The sequence below is a fragment of the Nelumbo lutea genome, chromosome 1 (genome assembly GCF_056320005.1).
Source record: "Nelumbo lutea isolate HS-2025 chromosome 1, American lotus-T2T, whole genome shotgun sequence".
Taxonomy (NCBI): Eukaryota; Viridiplantae; Streptophyta; class Magnoliopsida; order Proteales; family Nelumbonaceae; genus Nelumbo; species Nelumbo lutea.
The window spans coordinates 42,843,581-42,869,471 of record NC_142684.1 but is presented as its reverse complement, the minus strand read 5'-3'; the positions used below and the strand labels follow the sequence as shown (position 1 = coordinate 42,869,471).

General features: G+C 38.3%; 1 protein-coding gene across 1 annotated transcript in view; it reads left to right on the top strand.

Annotated features, from left to right (window-relative positions):
* The first annotated feature begins 1,500 nt into the window (after positions 1 to 1,500).
* Positions 1,501 to 25,891, top strand: part of LOC148874419 (chloroplastidic phosphoglucan, water dikinase (ATGWD3)) — a 69,519-nt gene continuing 45,128 nt past the window's right edge. The window contains exons 1-10 of the mRNA XM_088963288.1: positions 1,501 to 2,040; positions 2,139 to 2,730; positions 11,509 to 11,595; positions 11,689 to 11,820; positions 14,087 to 14,212; positions 14,304 to 14,482; positions 15,215 to 15,299; positions 15,580 to 15,747; positions 15,840 to 15,892; positions 25,615 to 25,823. Coding sequence (XP_088819414.1) covers positions 1,826 to 2,040; positions 2,139 to 2,730; positions 11,509 to 11,595; positions 11,689 to 11,820; positions 14,087 to 14,212; positions 14,304 to 14,482; positions 15,215 to 15,299; positions 15,580 to 15,747; positions 15,840 to 15,892; positions 25,615 to 25,823 — 1,846 coding nt within the window. The 5' untranslated portion in view covers positions 1,501 to 1,825. The remainder of the gene's footprint in view (positions 2,041 to 2,138; positions 2,731 to 11,508; positions 11,596 to 11,688; positions 11,821 to 14,086; positions 14,213 to 14,303; positions 14,483 to 15,214; positions 15,300 to 15,579; positions 15,748 to 15,839; positions 15,893 to 25,614; positions 25,824 to 25,891) is intronic.

Genomic DNA, 25,891 nt, shown 5'->3' with positions numbered 1-25,891 from the left:
CGGGATGCTTTTAATCAATGAAGTATGTTTATTTACTAAAATACCTTTTGAGATATGAGCTTTGATGCTTATCCTCCACGTGGTAGTGTGAGGCTGCCAAATGTAGATATCGTGAGATTTTCTGCACTCAATGTTTGTATAGGCTGAGGTATGAAGTATAAAAACCAGTTGACAATTCCGATAGATGGAAAATCGGGAAAAAAACAGAGAAAACCATTACAAAGCAAATCAGGCGGACGCCGTTAATGAACAATTTGCATGGAGAAAATATTTATGTAAAGGTTTTTATTTTTTTATTTTTTTGGTAGAAATTTTATGTCAAGGTTCAGTATTTGTTATTCCACAAATGAAAATTGAAGCAACAACAATCTTGTTGTTTTGACCTTGAAATTTTATATATTCGAAACTAGTTCACACAAGCACATTGGTTGTTTTTATCTTGAAATGATTTTTTGTAAATGGCTTCTCCCCCGCACCCTTTTTGTTTTGCAAACTTTAGGCTGGGGTTTTATTCAGATTTCGAATGCTTCACGAATCTGTTGAACATCTTCTGTAGCAATATCTTCATCTGTGGAGATTAGCATTTATTGGGGTGATAGATTTATGTCCTTCGATAAGATTTTCTAATTTCTTCATCCGATCTGATGTTTATGGAGAGTTAGAGACATGTGAAGAGGAGTGTATATCTTTCTGTTTGGAGTCCCAAATTCTTCTTCCTTAGATCTCTGCAAAATGAAGAAAAATGGATTAGGGTTTTACGAGACAAGGGAAAAAGGCTGCAAGTAATCGCAAGGGCGGAGCTAGGATTTTATATTGGGGGGGTCAAATACTAATGAACATAGATTGGGAAGAGGGGCAAAAGTTATTATTTTAGTATAAATGAATCATCAATAAGTCATTGATCAACACTGTTAAAATTTCCCTTAATGGTGCCTACACAGATAATTGTTAATACATCAAGTACTGAAGCTATACCAAATGCATACTTAGGGTTTAGGTGAATGTAGATGGAGATTAGATTATGAGCTCGATTTACAATTATGTCGTTTGGTTATTAATGATACAAATGAAAGGAGAATAACAGGTCAATACTTTTATCAGTGAATTGCAAGATTGAGGGGGAAAAAAGTGTTTCTCACCATTTTAACATCTAGATTAATTGATCGAATAGAAAAATGGTGTTTCTTACCAGATCTGACTTGGCGTTAATGATAGTATTTCTCATCAATTCTCTAAGCAGAGATCAATCACTATTTTTTCAGACCTCTTGGACAAAAGACGCGAAAACTGAAATTTGAATTAAAAGATTCATTGACCAATAAATCCGAGATTTTTTTTTTTTGGGTAATAATAAATCCGAGCTTGATGGTTACGTCGGAAGCTTTAAATGTCTAGATTGTCATCGTCCATAATTGACGACTTACAAATTAATCAAATACTTGCAAAACCGAACCCGAGTGCATTAAATCATTAATCATAGATCCTAGCAGCCGAAATTTTAAAATGGGAGCACGTATTGGCGCTTCCCTAGACGTGCCGTGTAGGCCTGTCAAGTTAGCAACTCATCTAATCAACTGGGACGGAATCATGAAATTTATATTAAATGAAGGGCTCTTTTCCACGTGGCAAAAGTGGGAGGAAGGGCTCATCGTCACATGAAATCACCTCTGCAACCGATATTTTGAGCTCAGCGTCACCGACACCGTGATGCGGAAAACTCCAGATTTTGGAATTCGAATCAAAATCCCATCTTCTGCGAGCAATGCTCTTTATCTGATATCTTTGTGGGGGTTTGATTATTGAACTGAACCTGCAATAAGAGGTCATGGCTTCTCTTCGTCTCTTCCACTGCTCCACCTGCAACGACGATACTTTCCAGAGGCAATTACTTCGTCAATGGCGAAACAAGCTCCCCAGCAGCTTCCGTCGCAAGCGTAGAATCTCATTTCCTTTTCATTTTTTAGGGTTTGTGGAGAAATCTACCAGTCCCCTGAGTTGCTCATCTCGGATTACTTGCGGTGTTTCGTCTGTGGAGGAAAGGTACTTCTGCTTCATTCCTTACTTCGATTTTCCGAGTTTTTTGTGTTCCCGTGTTTCCTTTCTCTCAAAGTAAGAGAAACTGACCAATTGAGTTGCAGGAAAGAAGAGAAGAATATGGAGTCGAGGAAGAGACGTGGGAAAGTGCTGCTGAGTGTTCGTTTGAATCACCAAGTTGAATTCGGAGAGCATGTTGCGATGCTGGGTTCGTCGAAGGAGTTGGGATCCTGGAAGAAGAAAGTGAATTTGGATTGGACGGAGAATGGATGGGTGTGTGACTTGGAGATGAAAGGGGGTGAAGAGGTAGAATACAAATTCGTGATTCTGAGGAAGGATAAGAGTATCATTTGGGAAAATGGCGATAATCGTAGCTTGAAGCTGCCAGAGGGAGGGAGGTTCGAGATGATCTGTCACTGGAATAAGACCGGAGAGGCTGTGAATTTATTGCCATTGGGTGCGACAGAGAAGGAGGATACGAGTGACAATGGGTCTGCGGTTGTTGATGCTGAGACTGTTCCGGAAGGAGAGCCAAGCCCTTTTGTTGAGCAGTGGCAAGGGAAAGCTGCATCTTTTATGCGATCAAATGACCATACAAACAGAGAAGCTGAGAGAACGTGGAACACTGAAGGCCTTGAAGGGTTGGCATTGAAGTTTGTTGAAGGTGATCGGAGTGCCAGGAATTGGTGGCGGAAGGTAAGCTCTATTATTTTGCCCCATCTCAGCATTCAGTCAATCAGTGGTATTTAATTGTTTAATACTTATGAAGGTTTTCATGTTTCTGATAATGTTTAGTATTTCCTTTTTCAGTTTATTCTGGAAAGTCAGGTTTTCATGTTTGCTTAACGATTTGAATGAGTATTACTTTCATCTAGTTTTATGGCAATATTTTCTACTCTAAACTCTTGTTACTCTTCAGTTACTTTTGTTTTTTTTTTTTTTTTCAATTTTTCATATTTTAGCAAATATCTCCCTTTATTCTCTGCGTCCGACTAGACTATGATATCGAAAAGCCATGGTACCTAAAAAATTGATAAACTGGTATCATAGAAGTGGTAACTAAGCAACTGGTGTTCATCAAAATTCACTGGGAGGATGGGTGCGGTCAAAGTCCTTCCTGTATCATACCCTTCTGCCATCATAGTAAATGCCTTGTTCTCTGAGTAAACTGTTCTTTTCTTTCTTTTTTTCTTCACAAGTAGTGAAGGTACTTGTATTAATAATTGCAAAATCGGGGGGGGGGGATCCTGTGTAATTACAGTAGCCTTGCAAGTATACTGCTCTAGACAACAAAAGAAGATCGAGAAAAGATCTATTCCTGTTTGCTTTAACCCTTCCAAAACCTTCAGCATATTTATAACCACTAAACTTATTGCCGCTCAATCTTCATAATTACCAAACTGTATGAGAGGGCTCTTTCTATCAAATATACTACTTTTGCAAAGAACCCACACAACATAAAAGGTAGCAGGTTCCATAACATGGTTCCACAGTCACTGGAGTCCCATCTGGTACTGAGGATGTCAGCATTTGCAAGTTCTTACAGAATAACCTTTCTTGCTAAATTTGCAATGCCACTATAAATGAAGAACCTATTCCTCTAAGATTATGTGCAAATGCAGTCTAGTACCTTTCTTTATTTGAATCTTGTTTTTTTTTTTGATAAAATTTTTTTGGGGACTGCTTTCTAGAGAATGACAAAGCCAAGTAAGGGAAATGAGCAAGATCACTCCAAATTTTGGATCATAGCACATTTACATGCCTATCTAGAAGGGCCTTATCACTTTCAATGAGTTTACAAAGAACTTGAAAAATTCTTTTGTGTATTTGGACACACTATTGTCAGCCCATTATACATTGTGGAAAAATAAAGAGGAAGAGAAGAAGAAATGAAGAGGGAGAGAAGAAGAAATGAAGAGGGAGAGAAGAAGAAATAATTCTGTATTGATAATGTGTTGATAAAACATGTTGAGCATACAACTTAAATAAGAAAAGATAGGAGAGACAAACTCCTAGGATCTCTCTTAATTACTCCTAGAATCTCTCTCCATTAGGGATTAATTAAATCTTTCCCTTAATCCTAGGATATGACTTTCCTAATTTTAGTCAAATCTAATCTTTCCTAAGTTTATTCAAATCTGTAATCAATCAAATCAAATCTTTCTAAATTTGCAGCAAATCATATCTTTCTTAATTTGCCGAAAATCATATCTTGTCGACACTCCCCCTTAAGTTGGTGCAAATACATCTATCATGCCCAACTTGCTAACTTGAAGTTCAAATGGCTGTCTCAACAAGCCCTTAGTCAAAACATCTGCAACTTGCTGCGTGGTTGGTACAAACGGAGTGCAAACTATTCCTTCTTCAAGTTTCTCCTTTATAAAGTGTCTGTCAATCTCAACATGTTTAGTCCTGTCATGTAGAACCGGATTATGAGCAATGCTGATAGCTGCCTTGTTATCACAATACAATTTCATAGGAAAACTCACTGGTCTCTTAAGATCTGCTAGCACCCTCTTTAGCCAAAGAACCTCACACACTCCTTGAGAGGTCGTGGATGTAGCAATATTATATGTCAATTGTGCAACATCCCTAGTCATGGTGTTTGGAAGTGTAGACGTAGGTTTGATATCTCCTATCTTGGTTCAGATCGACAACCTACTCAGAATCCCACACCAGATCCAACTGCTGCTTTTCGCGCTGGTTCTTCATCACAGTTTGATCCGGAGAAATGTGCTTTATGTTAAGGCATGTTCAAAGAATATCACATCAGGACAACTGGACAAAGAATGTCTCGCAAGAACATGACCATGCAACTACAATCAGGCTTTGGAGGTGTTTTCAGAAATGAGGAGGGCAAAACATATGCAGTTTTTTGAAGCCTACTTGGTAAAGGGGTTTCCTCAAGGGCTGAGATTTTGGTGGTAATGGAAGGTGTACAAAGGTTCCATGATAATTTATCTTCTTTAACCTTATTACTCACAGTGGGGTGTAAATATGCAAATTTAAATGTTCCTTTCTATTCATTGGCCTTTCACTATTTCATTGCTTCCAAGGGTTCAGGGTTTTTTAGCATGGTTTTCAAGACACCAAGGTGAGGCTAGGTGACAGGGGGTGCCTAGGCAATGGATTTTTTTAAGTAAAAAACATATTATCCTAGGGTAGTTCCCTAGGTTCCATAACCATATTTCCTTAATAATTATCCATGATTTTCGTAAGAAAAGTATAAACTTCATGTTAAATTATAGAAAATCAACATATTCCAATATATTCATGAGAAGAAAAAGAAGGAAGAAAAGAAAATTTAAAAAATATTGGGCCTGAACCCCCTTTTTTTGTTATAGGAAAAGAAGAAAAAAAGGTGGAAGAATAATAAGAAGAAGATATGGAAGAAGAAAATGTGTTGATTAGACAACATTTTAAGTTCTTCCTTACTTATTGGTTCAGCTTTTTAAGTCTTTGAGGGTTCAATACAGCATTTAGCATTTTTTTTGTTGATTTAGTCCTAACAAATAAGAAAATAATAAAAAGAAACTACTATATAAACACACAGAATGACTATTTTAGTTTAATAATGTCTATTTTATAATTATAACCTCAAAAAAATTAAGAATATAAAAGTATTTTATAACAAACTGTACAAAACTGCTTGGTGATTAGGCAAGGTGAGCATCCAAGGGTGCCCTTGTTGCCTAGGTGTTGCCTTGACAACTATGCTTTTTAGAAACTATAAGCACTAACATTGAGTTGGGATGGAGCTGTTTGTGAACCCAACACATGATGTTCATGTTAATCGTAGGGTGTTGGAGAGGAGTTTGGTGGTTGATTTGTTAATTCTCATCCAGATGTGGAAGAGGTTAGGGAGTGGGCCGTTGCTGTATGGTGCCCAAGAAAGTCTTTGTAGGTAAGGAAACTAAATGTTGGATTCTTCCTCTCTACGTTTGTTAGTGTGGTGGAGGTGAACCTTATTCTGGAGTGAGAACAAAATAATGTGCGACATCTGGATATTAGAATCAGGAGGTGGTTTCCCCTTGTTGGTGCTATCAAAGATGTGGGTTTGTCGAGCTTGGTCTGGATTATAATTTTTGGTATTCCTTTTACATTCTTGGATTTTTTTCTACGTTCAAAGCTGTGGGGATGCTTGTGGAAGGTTTAGATTTGTGGAGGCAAAAACGATTTCATGGCGGAACTTGAATGTTGCACAGATTCTGGTGGAAGTTGCAGAGATCTAGATGGTGCCAACGTTGTTATCTCTTTGCTTTGCTAGGGAGAGGTATGAATTAAGACTTGTCGTTGAAGGGACCTACCCTTTAAGGGGGGTGGATGAATTTGAAGAGTGGAGGGAGTTAAGCTACAAGAGAGCTTAGTGTTCAGACGATGTGAGTGAGAAGCCGAACGCACAGGTAGTGTTTAGAAGATGAGGGTATTTTTGGTATTTTAAGAAAAAGAATGGGGAAGGCTCGATGGATCATGATGAAGTTGGAGCTTGTAAGAAATTGAAGAGTTAGGGATTGTGTGGGGCTCAACTGAAGTAGGCTAGCTTAACTGAAAGGGAGGGTTCGGTTGTTTTAGTGGGTTGCGAAGATGACATGGAGAAAGGGGAGGTGAGACACGTGGACGACCTTAATAAGAAGAAGTTGGTGGATTTTAAAGAGATGATTAAGATTGCCGGGCTCAATGGAGAATCAAGTGGGGCCCAGGTCATGAATGTTGACATTAATGATAGTAGGAAGGTCAATCTGTTAAGGAAGGGTGAAGAGGACAAAAGAAGGCTTCTAGGTTTCAATTGCTCAAAATTTAAAAGGTATGGACGTCAGGAAGAAGATGCTTGACTAAGGTAAGAAAGGAATAGGGAGAAAGATGGATTTTAGGGTTTGGGAATTAGGAGGGTAAAGGCTTTCAACAAGGTCCTTTTGGGTAAATGGCTGTGGAGGTTTGGGTTGGAGAAGGAGAGAGGGTCTCTTTGGAGGGGAGTAGTAGCTGACAAATATGGGTTGGTGAGGTTTGGATGGGAATCAAGGGAGGTTTCAAATTCTTATGGGGTGAGTGTATGGAAGGGAATAATGCATTTCAATCAAATGTTTAAATCTTCAGTTAGATTTAAGGTAGGTGATGGATCAAGGATAAGATTTTGGGAGGATGAGTGGTGTGCAGCAGGAAAACTTTGTGAGGTATGCCCGGAGCTGTACAAGTTGACTGAACATCAAGTCAAGGTAGCCCATTGCTTTGAACTGAGGGGTGACCAGATTGTATGGTGTCCCAAGTTTAGAAGACCATTGCTGGATCAGGAGGTAGCAGAATGTGTTCAGCTGCTGGAAGCACTTCAGAAAGTTGAAGTCTCTCCCTCTTTGAGGGATGGGTTGTGGTGGAAAGAGTCCAGGGATAGGGTGTCTTTCTACATGGCGTTGGTGAAGGATCAGCTGAACTCAGATCAATTGGAGGGGATTTGTGGGAACCCAGTTCCTCCCAGAGTGGAAGCTTTCGCTTGGTTAGCTGCTTTGGACAGCATACTTACTGCTGACCCGCTAAATAGCAGAGGGATTTACTTGGCAAATGTCTGCGTATTATGTTGGGAGGGTGAAGAAACTGTCTTTCATCTGTTCTACTCTTGCAAGACAGCAAAGGTCATTTGGAGCTTCTACTTCTCTTTATTTGGGGAGAGTGTTTCCCAGCCAAGCTCTACGGCAGAAGTCTTCTCTTCCTGGCCAAGCTTTAACAGGAGCAGGAAATCAAGGATAGTTTGGAGCTACATTCCTTTTGCAGTGTGCTGGGTTCTTTGGAATGAAAGAAATAGAAAACTATTTGATGACAGATCAAAGAACACTGAAACACTAGTTGCTTTGGTTGGGAAGCTAGTAGCGGATTGGGTTTGGGTGCTACCAGAATTTGATCAAATCAGCAGATCTGAAATTGGGAAGAGTTCTTGGAATGTTCTAGAGATTCAGCTGTTGTAATTTGGATTAATTTATTTTCTTTTTAAGAGTTAGTTGTTGTGTGAGTAGTGGTGATACCTTGTCACCATTTGGATTGTACTCATCTTTTCTGATTTAATGAATTTTCATTTACTCTTCAAAAAAGAAAAGCTGGATTTGGGTGATCACCGAGGATGACAAGAGTGGTAGAAATCTTCTTTTTTGGGCTCGGTTGTAACTTGAAGTAAGATTTAGGGTGAGAATTAAGAGAGCTTATCTCTCCCAATTTCAATGTTTGATTGTATTCTGATTTGATTTTTAAATAAATCATTACAGTTATTGATTAAAAAAGTCCAATAAAAGGTGAATGTAAAAAATACATTGAAAAACCATTCAAATCTGACCAACTTGCTCAGGTCCAATCAAACTTTCCTGAGCCTGATTGAGCCTAAGCCTGCCCCAAGTTGTGTTGGGTTAAGTTCGCGTTGGGCCTGAGTTGGTAAACTCAGGATTAACCTCTTGTTGGGGCAGAATTGAAGCCACGGTCTATGTCTTAGGGTTAGCCTGGGTGACCCTCAACCCAACCCAAACCACCCAACTGGCACACTAGTATCTCAATAAGATTTTTTTTTTTTTTTGGTATCTTATTGCTACTGAGGAGAGTCAATTGAGAGGAGAATAGATCTACAATATCTTATGGGAGATACCAAGAGATCCTAAGATGTGAAAGAAAGTTGTTCCATATCTTATAAGGACATGAAAGATTAGTTAGTTGACGGTTTAAGCACTTAAAACAAAGAATACATGGTTGCACACATGAGACAAGAGACACCAAGCTTTTTGTCTTCATTGAAGCATCACAAGTGTTGATTATCTCCAGAACAGCTTCCTGGCATAAAGCTTTTATTTATTTATTTATTTTTTGTGTAATAGGACCATTCTAGAGAGTTTTGTTTGAAGGCAAGGGGAATTTAGGGGACAAATACAAAATCTTGAAAAAGGAGGAACAAGAAAACTACCTAGGGAGTCTATGGACTAAACTATCTGATCAATACCTATTGGGGAAAGGAAAAATATATAAGAGAATCGAGAAGGGAAACAACCTCATCACTCTCAAATCTATTAAATCCCTCCGGATACTCAAGTCTGAAGAAATAATCAAGGGAAGGATAGAATCCACTATAGGATTGCATGGGTATCCATTGTGTGCTTCTCAAAATTGACCTATTGGTACACTTTTCAATGTTGATAGTTTAACCATGCAATAAAACATATTTGCCTTGATTTTCCTCTAAAATAGTTAGGATTCTGTTTGTGGGTGAAATACCTTTCCTACCATTCTTTTTCAGTTTCACTTTTCCCCTTTTTTGCAAAGTCGTCCATTTCTCCTACATGATTGTAAAATTAATATAATTAGTTTGCCTTACTAAATACCACACAATGACATAGTGGAATGACAAGAAGAGACAGAATGTGTATCACTATTATATATGATCTTAATCTTGCTGGATGAATTTACAAAAAAGAATGAAATTTAAATATCAACTAAACCTTTTTGAAGAGTAACAAAAAAATTTTATTAATAGAAAATAGATAACAAAAAGGATGACAAGATGGCACCTTGACAAAAATACAACAACTACAAACCAGCAAGAGACATACTAATGGCTGTTACAATTCTAGATTTCAAGTACATTCCAAAAATTTGCTCCCAAATCTGATCTCCTTATCATTTCAAACTCAGGGAGCACCAGAACCAATGAGATGTATATTGAGTTATCAAACTATTATATTTATAGTTCGATTAAATTAACCAATTAACCCCCCTCCCACACTGAAAGCCCCTCAGCATCCAGCTACTCCCCGCGACCTTTGCCCCCAGATCTCTTCCTTTAGGTTCATGTTGAAAGTCTCTAACTTTGTTTCCTGGAGAAGGTCAACCTTTGGTTTGAATCTTCTGATTAAGTTCCTGGCCACTGCTCTTCTTTTCTTCTCCCTCAGATCCCTAGTGTTCCAGCTCAAAATCCTCATCCTCAAGATCCTGTCTGACCCCTACAAACAAATAGAGGCCCAATTTCTCGCATATCCTCTCCTATAACCTTCTCTCTCCCTTTTTCATCCTAGCCACTGCTCTTCGATAGGACATCCTCTCTCTTGCTCTTCTCTTTGCTCCTGGCTTTCTTGAACTGTTCAAAGGCTCTTCTTGCAAAATCTTTCCCTCCCTAGAAGAATAAACCCAACATTTTACCCCTTGACACCTCCTTCTTGACTAAAGTATTTAAATCCACACCTCCCTTACATGCCCCTTCCAAAACCCCTTGATCCCCTTCTCTTCTTGTCCCTTGTGTTACTTTATCCTCCCTGTTGTTCTTCCGTAGAGCCACTCCTATTCTCAACTTCTCCACCCTCTTCCCTTCCAATCCAGTGTTAAGACCCTCTACTCTTCTTTTCCTGTTATAGACTAACTTCTTCTTACCACCTCTTCCTGCCTCCTCTACAGCCTTCATCTTCCTATTTTCCACCCCCACTTCACCATCCTGGCCCCCAGATTGTTCCCACTGGGAAAGTCTCAGCCACTGCCTTTTCAACTGGAAGCCCCTCAGACATATGAGTACTAACCTCTCTTTCTAGAGAATTGCAATCAGGCCCCACTGCACGTTCTGTGACATCTTCAACAACCACCGGATCTTCCAACACTTCCTCCTGTTCTGATGAGAGTTGCTGCATGCCGATTGTTAGGGGAGATGAGCTAGACAGAGCTAGCGCAGGACTCGACTGGCCACGCCTAACAGGATCTTTGACATCTCCCTTTGGGTGGTGCTGGACTCCCTAGGGGTTTCTTGACAGTCTTCCTCAAGCTTAATAGTTTTCATTTTCACACTATTTTTCAATGCAGGAATATGTGTCACGTTGATATGGTTGTGCCCATTATCTTGTAATGATATGCTGGAATGCTATTACTATTTCCATTTTTTTTAGATTATAGTACTGAAAACCAATCAGTAGGAGTTGCAAAAAAGAATACTTAAAAGCAGTAGGTGTCAAAACTTTAATACTTCCTCATCTATATTTCCTTTATTAGCTTTTCCAAGTGCTCTCCTTATTTAGGATAATTGCAACCTTTTTGTATCCTATCATCTGTTTCTCTAGCCCCTTCTTGTTTGCTTATTGCTGTGGTATGTTTAGCAGTTTTTAGTGTCTTTTATTTGCATAAGCAATAGTAAGTATTTATTGTTTAAGCTTATATCCTTTGCTGTCTTTGCTTAGTCTTGTGTATTTTGTTTGTTGTTGTTTTCTATGCTTACTTTCCTTACTTTTCTTTGTGACAATGCAAGTATTTCTATTAGTTGTCAAAGATTTTAGGAGTGTGTTCAAATATCATACATATAGATCTAGGTCTTACACAAAGGATGCCTACACAAAAGTACATATAGAAAATGGCGCGTAAAACTTTCACAGTAATTGTGCATAAATAAAGGCTCATCACACAAAAGATATGATTGTTTTGCTCACCTGAATTTCTCTCTCTCTCTCTCTCTCTCTCTCTCTCATACTTGTGCAGTTGGAAGTTGTCCGCAAGTTGCTGGTTGAAAGCCTGAAAAATGGGGACCGCTTCGAGGCTCTCATATACTCTGCAATCTATCTGAAGGTTGTCTTTTATTGTGTGTATTTGTATCACCACCATCCTTGTGCAAGCCCACTTATTCGTGGTCTTAAAATTAATACTTTGGTTTTCTATCAGTGGATAAACACGGGGCAGATTCCGTGCTTTGAAGATGGAGGTCATCGTCGGCCAAACATGCATGCTGAGATCTCCATGTTCATATTTCGTGAACTGGAAAGAATTTCTTATGGGAAAGATACATCAGCCCAGGTTTTTTCTCAACATATCAAGAATCTGTCAATTTGCTTTTTCTTGCCATGGAAGTGTCTCAGTATGTCATTCCACTGCTTTGAAATTTGGACTTTCAATGGTATTTGACTTATTTTTCCATGTGTATACTGACCTTTTGATTGTATGGGCTGCAAAAATGATTCCAATGATCATCTTTTATTTCGATAACTTGGAATCGGAAATTCTAGGTTTGTTCTAGTAGATTTAGTGTTATGAAAGAAATGGAAAGAGTAAGAGAGTAAGAAAGGAAGTAGAGAAGAAAGGAAGAGGATAGAAGAAGGAAAGATTGAAGGGAGGCAACAAGTAATGGGGCATGTGCCTACTCTTCTATTTATATTTTTTCTCATTACTCTGAAATTGACATAAGTAGCTGACCCCATATAGTTGGGATCATGCTTTAAACTCTCCCTAATTTCCTTTCATGACATATTTCCATTTCCATGGGTAGCGACACGAAATTTTACCGGAATCAACATATTCTCCAATGAACACTACCGGCACTATGTGGAGTACAATAGATAGTTTCCACAACATATTTCCATTTCCACTTCCATGGGTAGCAGTATGAAAGTTTACTAGGATCAATGTATTCCCTAGTAAACACTACCAACACTGTGGAGTACAAGAGATAGTATTATAACATGAGTTGGTGACAACATTGTAAATATGTAGAGTAACAATTTTATTGCTTGCCTAACTTACATGATTACCACTTTGAGCTAGTTCAATGTTCATTTCAAATATGAAGTTAAATATTAGTTTTTGTATGTGTAATTGATTATTTGGTTGACCTATTGCAACCATTTACATTTTCTGAGTTTAAATTTTGCTTTAACTCATTCTATCATGAAGCTTTGATTATTTGGTTGACCTATTACAACCATTTACCTAAGTTTCTTAGTTTTGTTTAATGATTTGGAACAAGATATAATTTAATAAAGTATGCCTATGCTTCTTTTATCATTTCATAAAGTATAATTCTATATTTTGCATAGTTTACGATGTTTCCACCATGTCTGTAATTTTTACAATATTTCCATCCGATATTTCAGACATTTCCGACATGTTTCTTACTTGGGATAAGGCATGGATGATGATGGTGAGGATGACACTGAAGTTGGCATAAGTACCTCTTGCCAACACTTCATAAATATAATAAGAATAAAAAACAACCAATAATAAAGAACAAATCATCTTAATACTTCCCCCTCAAACAAAATAAAGCTGAACTTTGATGGCAGCTCCATAGGGGACCTGGGACTGGCAGGCATAGGGGGTGTCTTCAGAAACTCAGAAAACAAAGTGCTGGCTATGTTTTTAGGGCCTATAGGGGTTGGAGATTCAATAAAGGCTGAACTTCAAGCTCTTCTTCAGGGGATTGTACATGCATACATACAAACATGAAGACATGTCGGGCTTGGGTTGGGTGAGGTTGCCCAAGTCCTCTACCTTAACCCAACCCAAAGTTGTTTCTTTTTCTTCTCTTGGGTGACTTCTGGTCACCTTCCTTGAAATCTCTTTTTAGTTGCATATGTACATGCATACATACAAAAATGAAGACATGTTGGGTTTGGGTTGGGTGAGGTTACCCAAGTCCTCTACCCTAATCCAACCCAAATCTAAGTCAGGTTCATATTTTTCAACTCTAACCGTAACCCGAATTTCGACCCTACCCAACCCAACCCAAATTTTTCGTGTTGGGCTTGGGATATCCCAGCCCAAGTTGCAGCTCTAGTAGGACAACTGCTCTGATACCAAACTGATGTAGGATGGCTGACTAAGGGTGAAATTAGGAAGGTATTAATTATCTAGAATGGGGTTTAAGGATGATTTTAGGACTAAATGAAGGGATTGCTGGGATTGGAAAGGTTTTGGGAAAAATGGCAATTTTCCAGGTAAGAGTCATCAGGTTATGAGTGTTCAGAGGGACTGTAAAGGGGTTCCATAGTTGAGTGTTGAGACTATCCAAGACTCCAAGTTCTATATTCATTTTTTTGCTCTACTTTTTTTGTAAACTTATTCATTTTCAAGTAGATCTGCATTCCTTTTTTAGGCATTCTTTATGTTAGGGTCCTATAAATAGACATTCTGTCTTTTTTCTGGTATTTGAATATGGTCTGAATTGTTTCTTAGTTCTTTCTTCTGTCCTTTTCTTCTTCAACCTTCAGTTTTTCTTATTATGTGTTTCTTTTGTTTTTGTATATGTTGTTCAAATGAAAAATCTTTTTCCTTGATACATTTACAGGAAAAACTTGTCATTTCGAAGATTCATCCATGTTTACCATCATTTAAGTCAGAATTCACTGCTTCTGTTCCTCTTACTCGAATAAGAGACATTGCTCATCGGGGCGACATCCCTCATGATCTGAAGGTTTCATCTCATGGAATGCTAGTCAATAGATTACAATTTTAGTTAAATAGTGTCTGTTGATTTATTTTTTCATATTTTTGCTTAATTCCAGCAAGAAATCAAGCATACTATACAAAATAAGCTTCACCGAAATGCTGGTCCAGAGGATTTGATTGCCACAGAGGCAATGCTTGCTAGAATTACCAGGACCCCTGGGGAGTATAGTGAAGCATTTGTGGAGCAATTCAAGATATTCCATCGTGAGCTCAAAGATTTCTTTAATGCTGGAAGGTGTGCTAAGAGAAATGGTTTTGACCTTTCATTATCACAACAAACTAGAAGCCTAGAAATGTGTGATTATATAGAAATATTATGAACTTTCCATGCTGTCTTTATTTCTTAAGTCAATGAATAAAGGAAAATGGACATGCAGTGGATGTGTATGAACTGTCTGCCAAGCATGGTTTCCAAATATTGCCATTTCTTGTCAGTGTCCAAGTTTTGTGGTATAGTTTTGTATACACTTGATTGCATAGCTTGGATGCCAATGATTTTGAAATTTATTCAACATGATTGCCTGCTACCCTAAAGGAAGCATCCATAGGCAAAGAAGAAAAGGTTTACAAAATTAACAAAGGGAAAAAGTTTGGGAATCCTTTCAATATGATGCTTGGCTAAATACCTGCATTAAGATGGGAGGAGAAAAGTTTTGGAAGAAAAAGAGATATAACATTAAACGGAAAAGTGAAAGTATTTTATTATTTGGTTTCCAAGGTGAAAACAGTAAAGCTTCCTAGTCTGCTGGATGTGCTTAAATGCAGTTCCTTGGTTAAAATACAAATACATAATCTCATTGTCCTCTAGTTGTTCATTGTTTCTCCTGTTTTCATTCTTTATGTTGATTAACAATTATTTAGTTTGTACTGGTTATACAAAATTTGAGCCAACTTATGGATGAAGGAAACTAGGAAATTGTTTGGTTTTGTTGGTTTTCCTTTCTAATTGTAATAGTGGATATTGCAGCCTTGCTGAACAACTTGAATCAATCGGGGAATCTTTGGATGAAAAGGGTCTATCTGCCCTTGGTTTATTTTTGGAGTGCAAGAAGGTAAAATGCTGCTTTCCAATGCTATTATGGTTAATTTTATTATTTTAAGAGTCAGCATGCACTTACATACTTTGTTAATGACACTGGTAAGAAAAAGAGCATAGAATTTCGTCTTCACCATCATCTTTCCTCCAAAATATTCCTGCCATTCTGTTGGCAATAATACTGATGATTGATTTTTTATGGTTTTAATGTCTTCTGTATGTTCAGTCTCTTGCAGCATATTTTGTTCTAACAGTGGTATTGGATAATAATATGTTAGGAATTGCTTCTTTTGCAGAACCTGGATAGGTTGGATGAATCAACTAATTTTATTAAAAGTGGTGGCATTGATCTATTAATGACAACCTTGAAATCCTTGATGGGTCTAAGAGCAGTAATTGTGAAAGGTCTTGAAAGTGGTCTTCGCAATGATGCCCCTGATGCTGCAATAGCAATGCGTCAAAAAGTAAGGTTTTTCTGATTATTAATAGTAATTTTATTTTATGTTTTATACAATAGATTTTTAAGGTATTGTTTCTGAATACCTTTTATCTGCAGTGGCGTCTTTGTGAGATTGGCCTAGAGGACTATTCTTTTGTTCTTTTAAGCAGGTAATGTTTGTCTAGATACTGAGATTCTTGTCTTCACCTTGGAGTTTAGGGCTAATTCGGTCTAGCTTCTTGGAAATGTTGCACAGTAAAAAGATCTGCTACAACATTTCAGGGAGGACCTCTTGAGGCCCTTTTTTCTGGTTTTTGCGAAATTTACAGTATTTAGATGTTGCTTCTTTGAAAAGGGACCAACTTTTGCCATCTAAGTCACTGGTTATGCTCCCTGAAAATCAGTTGAAACATTTGAAAGACCCTGTGTCAAATTATCCCTTAGAGAATGTAGTTAGTACATATTGTCAATAAAATAAAGTTAATTTGTGCACTTTTTCCTCTTTACTGTATTTGCGTTTTATTATATGCATCTTGGAGAGGACTTTCAATTAAACCTAGGAACTAAAGTGTGAGTTATTTTGCTGATATCGTATTGTTGTTTCTTGATTTTTCAGTTTACCAATATGGTTTGCCATGGTAACAAGTATTTTCTGGTATCTTAACATTTTAGTGCATTTTGTAGTGATTCTAATCGATAAACCAATAGTACTTTGAGACCCATCAAAAAAAAAAAAAATGGTAGTACTTTGAGACTTCTGAGCAAAACTTTAAAATCTGCTGATCTTAGGTTAGTTTTAAGTATGTATTTTTAATCTTGATCCTACTTCAGATCTCTTTTAAGCTTACAATTATGTTACCTATATGGAAAAGAAAATCTCCTAAATATTAATTTGAATTGGTATCAATTAGTATGTTTTCTCTTTAATAAAATGACCTTAACTTATTCCAAAAAAATGGTATTAGCATCACAAAAAATTGATAATATCATGTTAATAGTTCAATGAATCGCTTGTCTTGGACAGTGTTTTAAAAGCACAAGGTGCAAGGCGAGGGTGTGCACCTTTTTGAAGCAAGGCACAAAAATACAAAAAATGCTAAAAAATAAAAAAGTAAAAAAATTCAAAAAAATATTAAACATAATATTAATAAAAAATGTGAACATATTAAAATAAATGTTTTAAAAAACCTATTATCTAAAATTAAAATAATAAACATAACTTGTAAAGCGTATTCAAATGAGAATTTAAAAATTAAATCAAACATATAAAACATTTTCAAGCATGTAAAACCCACATTCTCTTTTTTTCCTCAATTGCATTACTTCAAGTAGCTAATGTGATGTAAAACATATTACATTCCTGATTCTACGAGCCGCGTTTGTGCCATACCCCTCAAGGCAAGCCCAAACAAGTCCATGTTATGGTCTTAAATTCTTAGTTCTCACTCAAAAAATATTGATTTTATAATTTTAATTGCTTTTTATGAAGATATTTTAGTAGGATGAATGAATGAACAACATTAGCAAATAGGGGGTTCTCGAAGCCGCTATGGTACTAGTTTACTAGGTTCAAAAGAAGCAAAAAAGCGTCAAATTTTCAAAAGGTGCACGCCTAGGTGCACCAGGTGTGCACCTTTTGAAAGGGCTGCACCTAGGGCATAGGTGAGGCGCATACCCTAAAATGCGCCTCACCTGTGCACCTAGGCGCACCTTTTAAATCATTGATCTTGGATTGACCAGAAATAAAGAGTATTGGGTGGTACCATAATGTTTCCTTCCAGTAAGTTCTGATACTGGTTGGGGTTTTAGAACTGTTCTAAAAGTAACTTAGAAGCTTACAAGGTGAGGGTAAAGAAAATGCATCAATAGTCAACCTTGGAGGTTCATGCTCATAATTTAGGCACATGCGTCATGCTTGTGTCAATGAAGGATGTTTCAAGAAACTAATGAATGATTGATGTCTCATAATTCTTTGATTTGGCTATTGTCATGGTTTTAAATGTTAGAATTGGAATGCATGTTGATGTTATAAATATGGTATAAAAGGCTATTGCCCAATGTTGGTGTTGTAATTCTGCTTGTATGTGCTGCAAAGGCAGTTTTGTCATTTTACTTTCATGTACTTTTTTCCTATTATAAATAACAGTCTAGGCGCTGCCAGCCTAGAGTTTTTAGCCTCAAATATTTTTTTTCCTTCTCTTTTCCCTTCTCTCTTCTACCTTTTAATTGATTTCTACTTGGATAATTTGGTATTTGAGCAATTCTATGGGCACTAGAAGCAGTCTGATCATGGTTTCTCTATTGAACTTACCTTTTTTTGGACTGAAGACTAAAGAAACTCCAATAGACCTGTTCTGAATCACCTGGACATTTTTTTTTCCTCTTTTTTTCTTGGTTGTAGCACCAAGAGAAACATTTGTTGTGGCGGCTGAATAGTGTTAAGGGTCGTTTGAAGACTTTCAACCCCACTAGTGGATTGTGTGATCCAGTTGTAAGGTAAATACCTTTTGAGTCTAGTATGGCCATTTTTATTGTTAGTCGAATGTGTTTTGTGCATGTATGGTACTTATGTGGACTTTCTAGTCAGTGTTTAGGAGTTTTCTGATGGCTGCTTTGCTTCAGGGAAGGTGTAGCAGTCAGTCTTTTGTGAAAAGTGATTAAATTGAGGTTGTTGGTGGTGCGACTGAAGTACAGGTCACTTCCTCCTTTCTGTAGGCCTTAATAATTAGTGTTTCTGGAGTGGCTTGCTTTTTTGATGTATTTTGGGTTGAATGGAGTGGTCTAATCAGTCACATTGGCTTTCGACGATTCTGCTACCTCTAGTATTACTTCTAATCAAGGCAGACTGAATGAAGGTTTGGACAGTATAACTTTTCCCATGACTATTGTTCCTTTGGATGGTCTCAATTACTTAGAATGGTCCAAGGGAATCAAGTAATACACTACCGCTAGGGGGAAAGTAGGTTATATCAAAGGTAAATTTCAGGAACCAAAGGTTGGGATTTCTGAACATGAGAGGTGGGACCAAGATAATATAGTATGATCACTACCAGAGTATTGAATGGAAGAATGACGAGGATGCCAAGGCCTACAATAAACTTGTGTTTCAGCAATGACTGTTTGCTTTCCTGTTGGGCTTGAATCCCATGTATGACCCCATTAGAGTTCAGATTTTAGGTAGTAGGGATCTACCCTCAGTTCAGGAGGTGTATTGCCTTAGTTCAGTTAGAGGAGAGCAAGAGGGTGATTGCTTTGGTTGCAAAAGGTAGTGTTAGTGGAGCAAAGAGAAGTGACTTCCCAAGGAATGGTGATGATAAAGACAAACTGTGGTGCATTCATTTTTGTGGCCCAAGAATAGAACATCCTTCTATTGGAGCATTGAAACTAAATTTTGATGGCTGTTCGTTGGATAATCTGTCTGGTATTGGAGGAGAGTTTAGAAACCATGTAGGTGACATCCTACTGGACTGACCTAAAATGGGTAGAGATCTTTTCTTTTACCTGAGTAGAAATCACTGATTGCAGATTTAGTTGAATTCCTTGTGAAGGGAAATAAGAGGAAGATGAAGATTTCAGTAGTAGAGAAGAAGAGGAGGAGAAAAGAGTAGGAAGTCAACGAGGATTCTTAGATTAACCCTAGCCGCCAACCCCTCATTATAATTTATACTTAACTTAAGGGATGAGATATTACAAAGATGCCCTTAGTAAAGCAGCTACTAATGTAGCTGAAAAGTCATAACTTAAAAACATAAATTAATGGGCCTAAAGCCCAACACTTCCTAACTAAATAACTTAAAATAAGAATAAAAACAACTAGGCCCAACTCAACACTCCCCCTCAAGTTGGGAGTAAATGTCATACATTCCCAACTTGTGTAGATCATGCTCCAGCTTGTTCTTTGCAACACCTTTGTGAGAACATTAGCGAGCTACAGATCATAAGCAATGTATGGAAGACAAACTTCTCCAGAAGTCACTTTTTCTCTGATAAAACGTCTATCCACTTCAATGTGCTTAGTTCGGTCATGCTGAACTGGGTTATGGGCAATATTAATTGCTTCTTGGTTATTACAGTACAATATCATAGGTTCTTCTGCCTGTACACCAATTTCTTCTAATAGGGAACGGATCTAGAGAAGTTCTGAAACTCCATGTGCCATGGCCCTGTATTCAACTTCAGCACTTGATCTTGCCACCATTGTTTATTTCTTACTCTTCCATGATACAAGGTTACCCCTAACAAGGGTGCACGCTCCTGAAGTTGATCTCTTGTCATTAAGGCATCCTACCCAATCTGCATCTGTATAAGCCTCTAGTTTCAACTGTCCATGATCAGTAAACAATATGCCTCTGCCCGGGTGTCCCTTTAGATAAGCAAGAATCCTATCAACTGCCTCCCAATGTTGGACTCGTGGATCATGCATGTATTGACTTACCACACTTACTACATAGGAAATGTCTGGTCTTGTCATACACAAGTATAACAGCCGACCCACAAGTCTCTAATATCTCCCAATGTCCTTTATTGGCTCACCTTCTGATGCATTGGCTCTATGGTTTTGATCAATAGGGGTATTGATTGCCTTCGTTCGAAGCTTCCCTGTTTCTTGAAAAAGATCCAAGGCATACTTCCATTGAGAAATAAAAATTCCATGTTTTGATCTTGCAACTTCAATGCCTAAGAAGTATCTCAGTTCTCCAAGATCCTTAATTTCAAATTCTTCATGTAGATTCCTTTTCAGACATTAGGACTGACACCAAAGATCCCCTTCGCTTCACAAACAAGGTATGATCGATTTGAGTCTGAGTGTAGCCAAAAGCAATCAAGGCCTTTCTGAATCTTTTAAACCATGCTCTAGGAGATTGTTTGAAGCCATAAAGTGATTTCTTAAGCCTGCAAACCTTTCCCTTTTCAGCATCATTGTAGAAGCAAGTAGGAAGATCCATATACATTTCCTCTTGCAAATCCCCATTTAGGAAAGCATTCTTCACATCAAGTTGAAACAAGGGCCAAGAGTATGAGGCAGCAAGAGAAAGAAGTATCCGAATAGAGGTCATCCTTGTAATTGTGCAAAGGTCTCTAAGTAATCAATGCCATAGGTCTTTGTGTACCCTTTTGCAACAAGTCTTGCCTTGTACCTTTTTATACTTCCATCTGCCTTATATTTTACTGTGTAAACCCATCTGTATCCAACTGTCTCCTTATCCTCTAGCAGATCTACAATGTCCCATGTTTGATTCTTAATCAAATCTTCCATCTCTTCCTACATAACTGTCTTCCACTTAAATTTGGAGAGAGCCTCACTAACACCCTTGGGTATAGACACAGAGTCAAGAGAGGAAAGAAAAGCACAGTAGGAAGGAGAAAGTCCACTGTAGGATAAGTACTATGAAATACAATAAGCAGTACACTTTCTCTTCCCTTTTCTGAGAGCAATAGGAAGATCGAGGTTATCTGTAACAGGGTTAGTAGAATCAATGGGAACTGAAACAATAGTGGGACCAAGAGGAATACTTGAATCCATGTCAGCTGAATCTGGAGTCTCCAAGGAACCAACAGGAAGTGATGTGAGTTCTATTGTAGTGGAATCAACCTCCTTGTGAAGTCTCTGTTGTAAGTAATGCTGAGAAGCAGGACGCAAAGGAGGTGGTAAGGTAGGTGACACAGGAGGGTCAAGCACATGAATAGACACAGGGACTGGAACTGGGAGAGGAATAGACTGTTGACTCACTTCCCCAAAACACTCCCCCTGAGAAGGATTCTTTGAGAAGAAGTATATGGATTCAAAAAAGGTGACATCCATGGTAACATACCGACTCCCAGAGACTGGACCATAGCAGTAGTACCCTTTCTGATTTTCTGCATATCCAAGGAAGACACACTTCTTTGACTTGGGATCAAGGTTCGAGCGGTGAGGACCAAGGATATGTGCAAAGTAGACACACTTAAACACCTTGGGAGGAATATGAAACATACTCAGGAAAAAGGAGATTGAATGGGGTGTTGAATCCAAGTATACGAGATGGCACCCTGTTAATCAGATATACTGCTGTGAGAACTGCATCACCCCAAAACCGAACTGGAACTGTAGATGTGATCATCATGCTTCTTGCAATCTCAACAATGTGTCTGTTCTTCCTTTCTGCAACACCATTCTGCTGTGGACTGTAGGGACAACTACTCTGATGGACAACACCCTATTCTAACAGATATGAGGCAAGGTGTTTTCAAAATATTCCCTGGCATTGTCTGATCTGAACACCTTTATTCTTGTTCCAAACCGTTTAGCACCATCTGATGAAATTGCCTCACCAAGGATGGTACATCATCGCGGGATCTCATCAGGTAAATCCAAGAGTATCATGAGAAATCATCCACAAATAAGAGAAAATATCGATAGCCTCCCATAGAAGGAACATGGTAAGGCCCCCACACATCAGAATGAATAACATCAAAAGAAGAACACCTTTTATTACTAGGTTTAAATGAATGTCTACAATCCTTTCCAAGTTGACAACCTTCACACTCCAAACTTGACAAACTAACAGACTCAAAAAGTTTTGGAAACAAAAGACTCAAAGAAGAAAAAGGTAAATAGCCCAAACGATTATGTCAAAGCATAATTTGACCCACATATCCTGACTCACTATCCCTGCTGACATGATGACTCTGATGAAGAGGAAGCACATCCAGGAGGTAGATCCCATTCATTTCACGACCACTCCTAATTGTCCTCTTTGAATCCAGATCCGACAAAATACAATGACCAGGAGAAAAAATTATTGAGCAGTTCAGGTTCTTAATCAAACTACTAGCAGATAACAAATTAGTGCTCAATCTAGGAACATTAAGGATCTGGGAACATGAAGGACAGAGGGAAGAGAAATAGAATCACTAATCTTGACAGATCCCTTCCCAGCAATGGGAACATGGGATCCATTAGATGTGGAGACCCTATCTCTGCCAGAACAGAGCTGGTAAGAGGAAAAAATAGTAGAGCTATGGATCATGTGCTCTTAGGCTCCAGAATCTATAATCCAAGGAGGTCCCTCTTTACCTGAAGTAGAAACATAATTTGCTGTGACATGTGAACTACCTGTGTGAGCAAAGGGTAGAGTGGACTCCACCAGTACCACCTGTACCTTGCTGTTCGCTTGTTGCTGAACTGGAACTGGCTGTATCCCGCTGGTTCAGAAGTTGCCCATACCTCTCAAGTTCGGTCCTTATTGCAGAAGTTGTAGTAGGAGGGGCCGGAATGTCACCAGTAACTGCCATGTGAGCATTTCCCTTCTTATTTTTCAGTCTAGTCGGCACAAGATGTGGGCGAAGCTTCCAGCAAGTATCTCTTGTGTGTTTAGGCTTCTTACAGTAGTCACAGATCAAATCTCTTTTACCTTCCTTCTTGATTTCACTGCCACCCTAATCTTCACTTTGTTTAGGTTTCACATTACTCACCATGGCAGACTGATAAAAAACAGGATTTTTCATCGTCACATCTCTCCTGCTCTCCTCCCCTGACACAAAGGCATATGCCTAGGAGAGGGGTAACCCTGTCCCTGGAAAGATGCTGTCTTGCAATATCATACTTGGGATGGCCAACAAGAAATTCAAACACCCTATACTTCTCTAGATGTTTCTGATAGGTAGCTGCATCCTTAGTGGTTTCCCAAGCAAATGTCTCTAAATGGTCAATTTCCTGCCATAGGGTTTTAAGGGATGAAAAATAGGTTGCAACAGGTCTATCTCCCTGTCTTGTAGAAATAATCTGATTTCTCAACTGATAAGCCCTAGCAACATTCTCCCTTTGTGAATAGGTTTCTGCAACTCCATCCCATATTTCCTTAGCTGTATTTGCCCATAAAAAAAATTAGTTATATGGGGCAACATGGAATTACACAACCAAGTCATCACCATATAATTCTCCTGTACCCATTGGGAGTTGCTAGTTTTGGGTTTCACTTCTTCACCAGTGATATACCCTAATTTCCCACGAGCACCAATGGCCATCTTTGCAGATTATGACCATTCTAAGTAATTTGCACCATCCAACCTAACTGTAGTAATGGTTCCAGTCCCGAAAAGGTCTCCAACACCTCCTCCCATTGGTCCCATTTCACTCCCTCCATGCTTCTCAAAATGTGTAAAGAAAATAACTGAAATATGCAAGAAGATCAAACGAAACACTTCTGGAACTAACAACATCTTTCTTGGTGTCCTAGACTTGAATCAGGCAGGACTTGAATCGCCCCTTATAGAAAACTCCAAGGAACCCTAAAAATTAGGGTGCCACTTCCTAGGTCAAAATTGAAGAGTCCAACAGAAACAAGACTCTTCTCCTTTCTCCAGTTTTTCCTGATTTTGATGAGAAACCCTAGACCAGCTACAGGGCAAACAGATCCACCAAAAAATCCAAAAACTGGGCTTACCTGAGATCTTCGATCAACCTCTTAAATCACTATACAGTCAACCAATCTAGGGCTTCATGAGAAAACAACTCAAGGAACCTTTGACCTGCTCTGGTACCAAGTAGAAATCACTGATTGCAGATTTAGTTGAATTCCTTGTGAAAGAAGCGGAAGATGAAGATTTCAGCAGTAGAGAAGAAAAGGGGAGGAGAAAAGAGTAGGAAGTCAACCAGGATTCTTAGATTAACCCTATCCGCCAACCCCTCATTATAATTTATACTTAACTTAAAGGATGAGATATTACAAGGATGCCCTTAGTAGGGCGGCTACTAATGTAGCTGAACAGGATTTCAGCAGGATTCTTAGATTTATACTTGTGAAGGGAAGGAAGCGGAAGATGAAGATTTCAGCAGTAGAGAAGAAAAGAGGAGGAGAAAAGAGTAGGAAGTCAACCAGGATTCTTAGTTTAACCCTATCCGCCAACCCCTCATTATAATTTATACTTAACTTAAAGGATGAGATATTACAAGGATGCCCTTAGTAGGGCGGCTACTAATGTAGCTGAACAGTCACAACTTAAAAACATAAACTAATGGGCCTAAAGCCCAACAACTTCCCAACTAAATAACTTAAAATAAGAATAAAAACAACTAGGCCCAACTGAACAACATGGTGAAAATATAAGGGGATTCACGGGTAATTGTAGGCTAGATACAAGGAGATTTATCAGGTCCATGGAAATATTAGCAGCCATTAAGAGAAGCCAGATCTCCTATTGCCACAAGGAGCTTCTCATTCCAGTGGATTAGGAGATCAATAAATGAGATTTGTAGACTCCTTGGCAAGGTCTGGGGTGCAAAGGGCAGTATTGTACTTAGAACCCAACAATTTTAGCTCAGAGGTGTTAGGATGTATAGGGAGCAGACTGCATGTACAGTCCTTTACATATCTTATTATATTTAATAAAGTTTTCAGTTTTCTATCAAAATAATATGCAATGGCCGATTCACATGTCTATATCCATGTACAAAAGACAAAATTATTATTTGATGTTCATACATTTCTAACTCCTAGGATCACATGAAACTAGGAACCCTTACTATATGTGCTGGAAATTTCTGATTAAGGACTATGTCTACATCATTTATGGATGGTCTACATTCTCTTTTCGGACTGTAAGGATGAAACTTAAATGCATTATGGTTTATAGAAAAATGCTGGGCCTACATTCTGACTGTTAAAGGGAGACAAAGGAAATGCAATAGAGTGAGGCACAGCGACCAACCCACTAAACCACAGGTCTTATCTACTAACAGATCTAAGTTGGATGCTGCTAAGTCAATATGTGTATCAAAGTGCATTGCACAATCTGGACATTCATCTAAATTTGCTATATAGTTCTGTTGTTAGCAAGTGTTCTATTTTTAAAATGATTGGTGAGATTTACATGGGAATAAAGCATTTTGGGATGTGATTTCTCTGAATAGGTTTCTCAATGCACTTGAAGCCATGGGAGGGTCATCTTGGCTTGCACAGAGTGCAGGGTCAAAGAATGTAAGTTCTTGGAATGATCCACTGTATGCCCTTGTTGTTGGTATTCGCCAGTTGGGACTGTCTGGCTGGAAGCCAGAAGAATGTATTGCTATTGAGAATGAACTCAATGCATGGAAACAGAAAGGTCTATCTGAAAGAGAAGGTATTTTCCATCATTTTCTGTTACTTCTAATCCATCTTTTAATTTCTTAGTTGATATCAAGTGGTGTT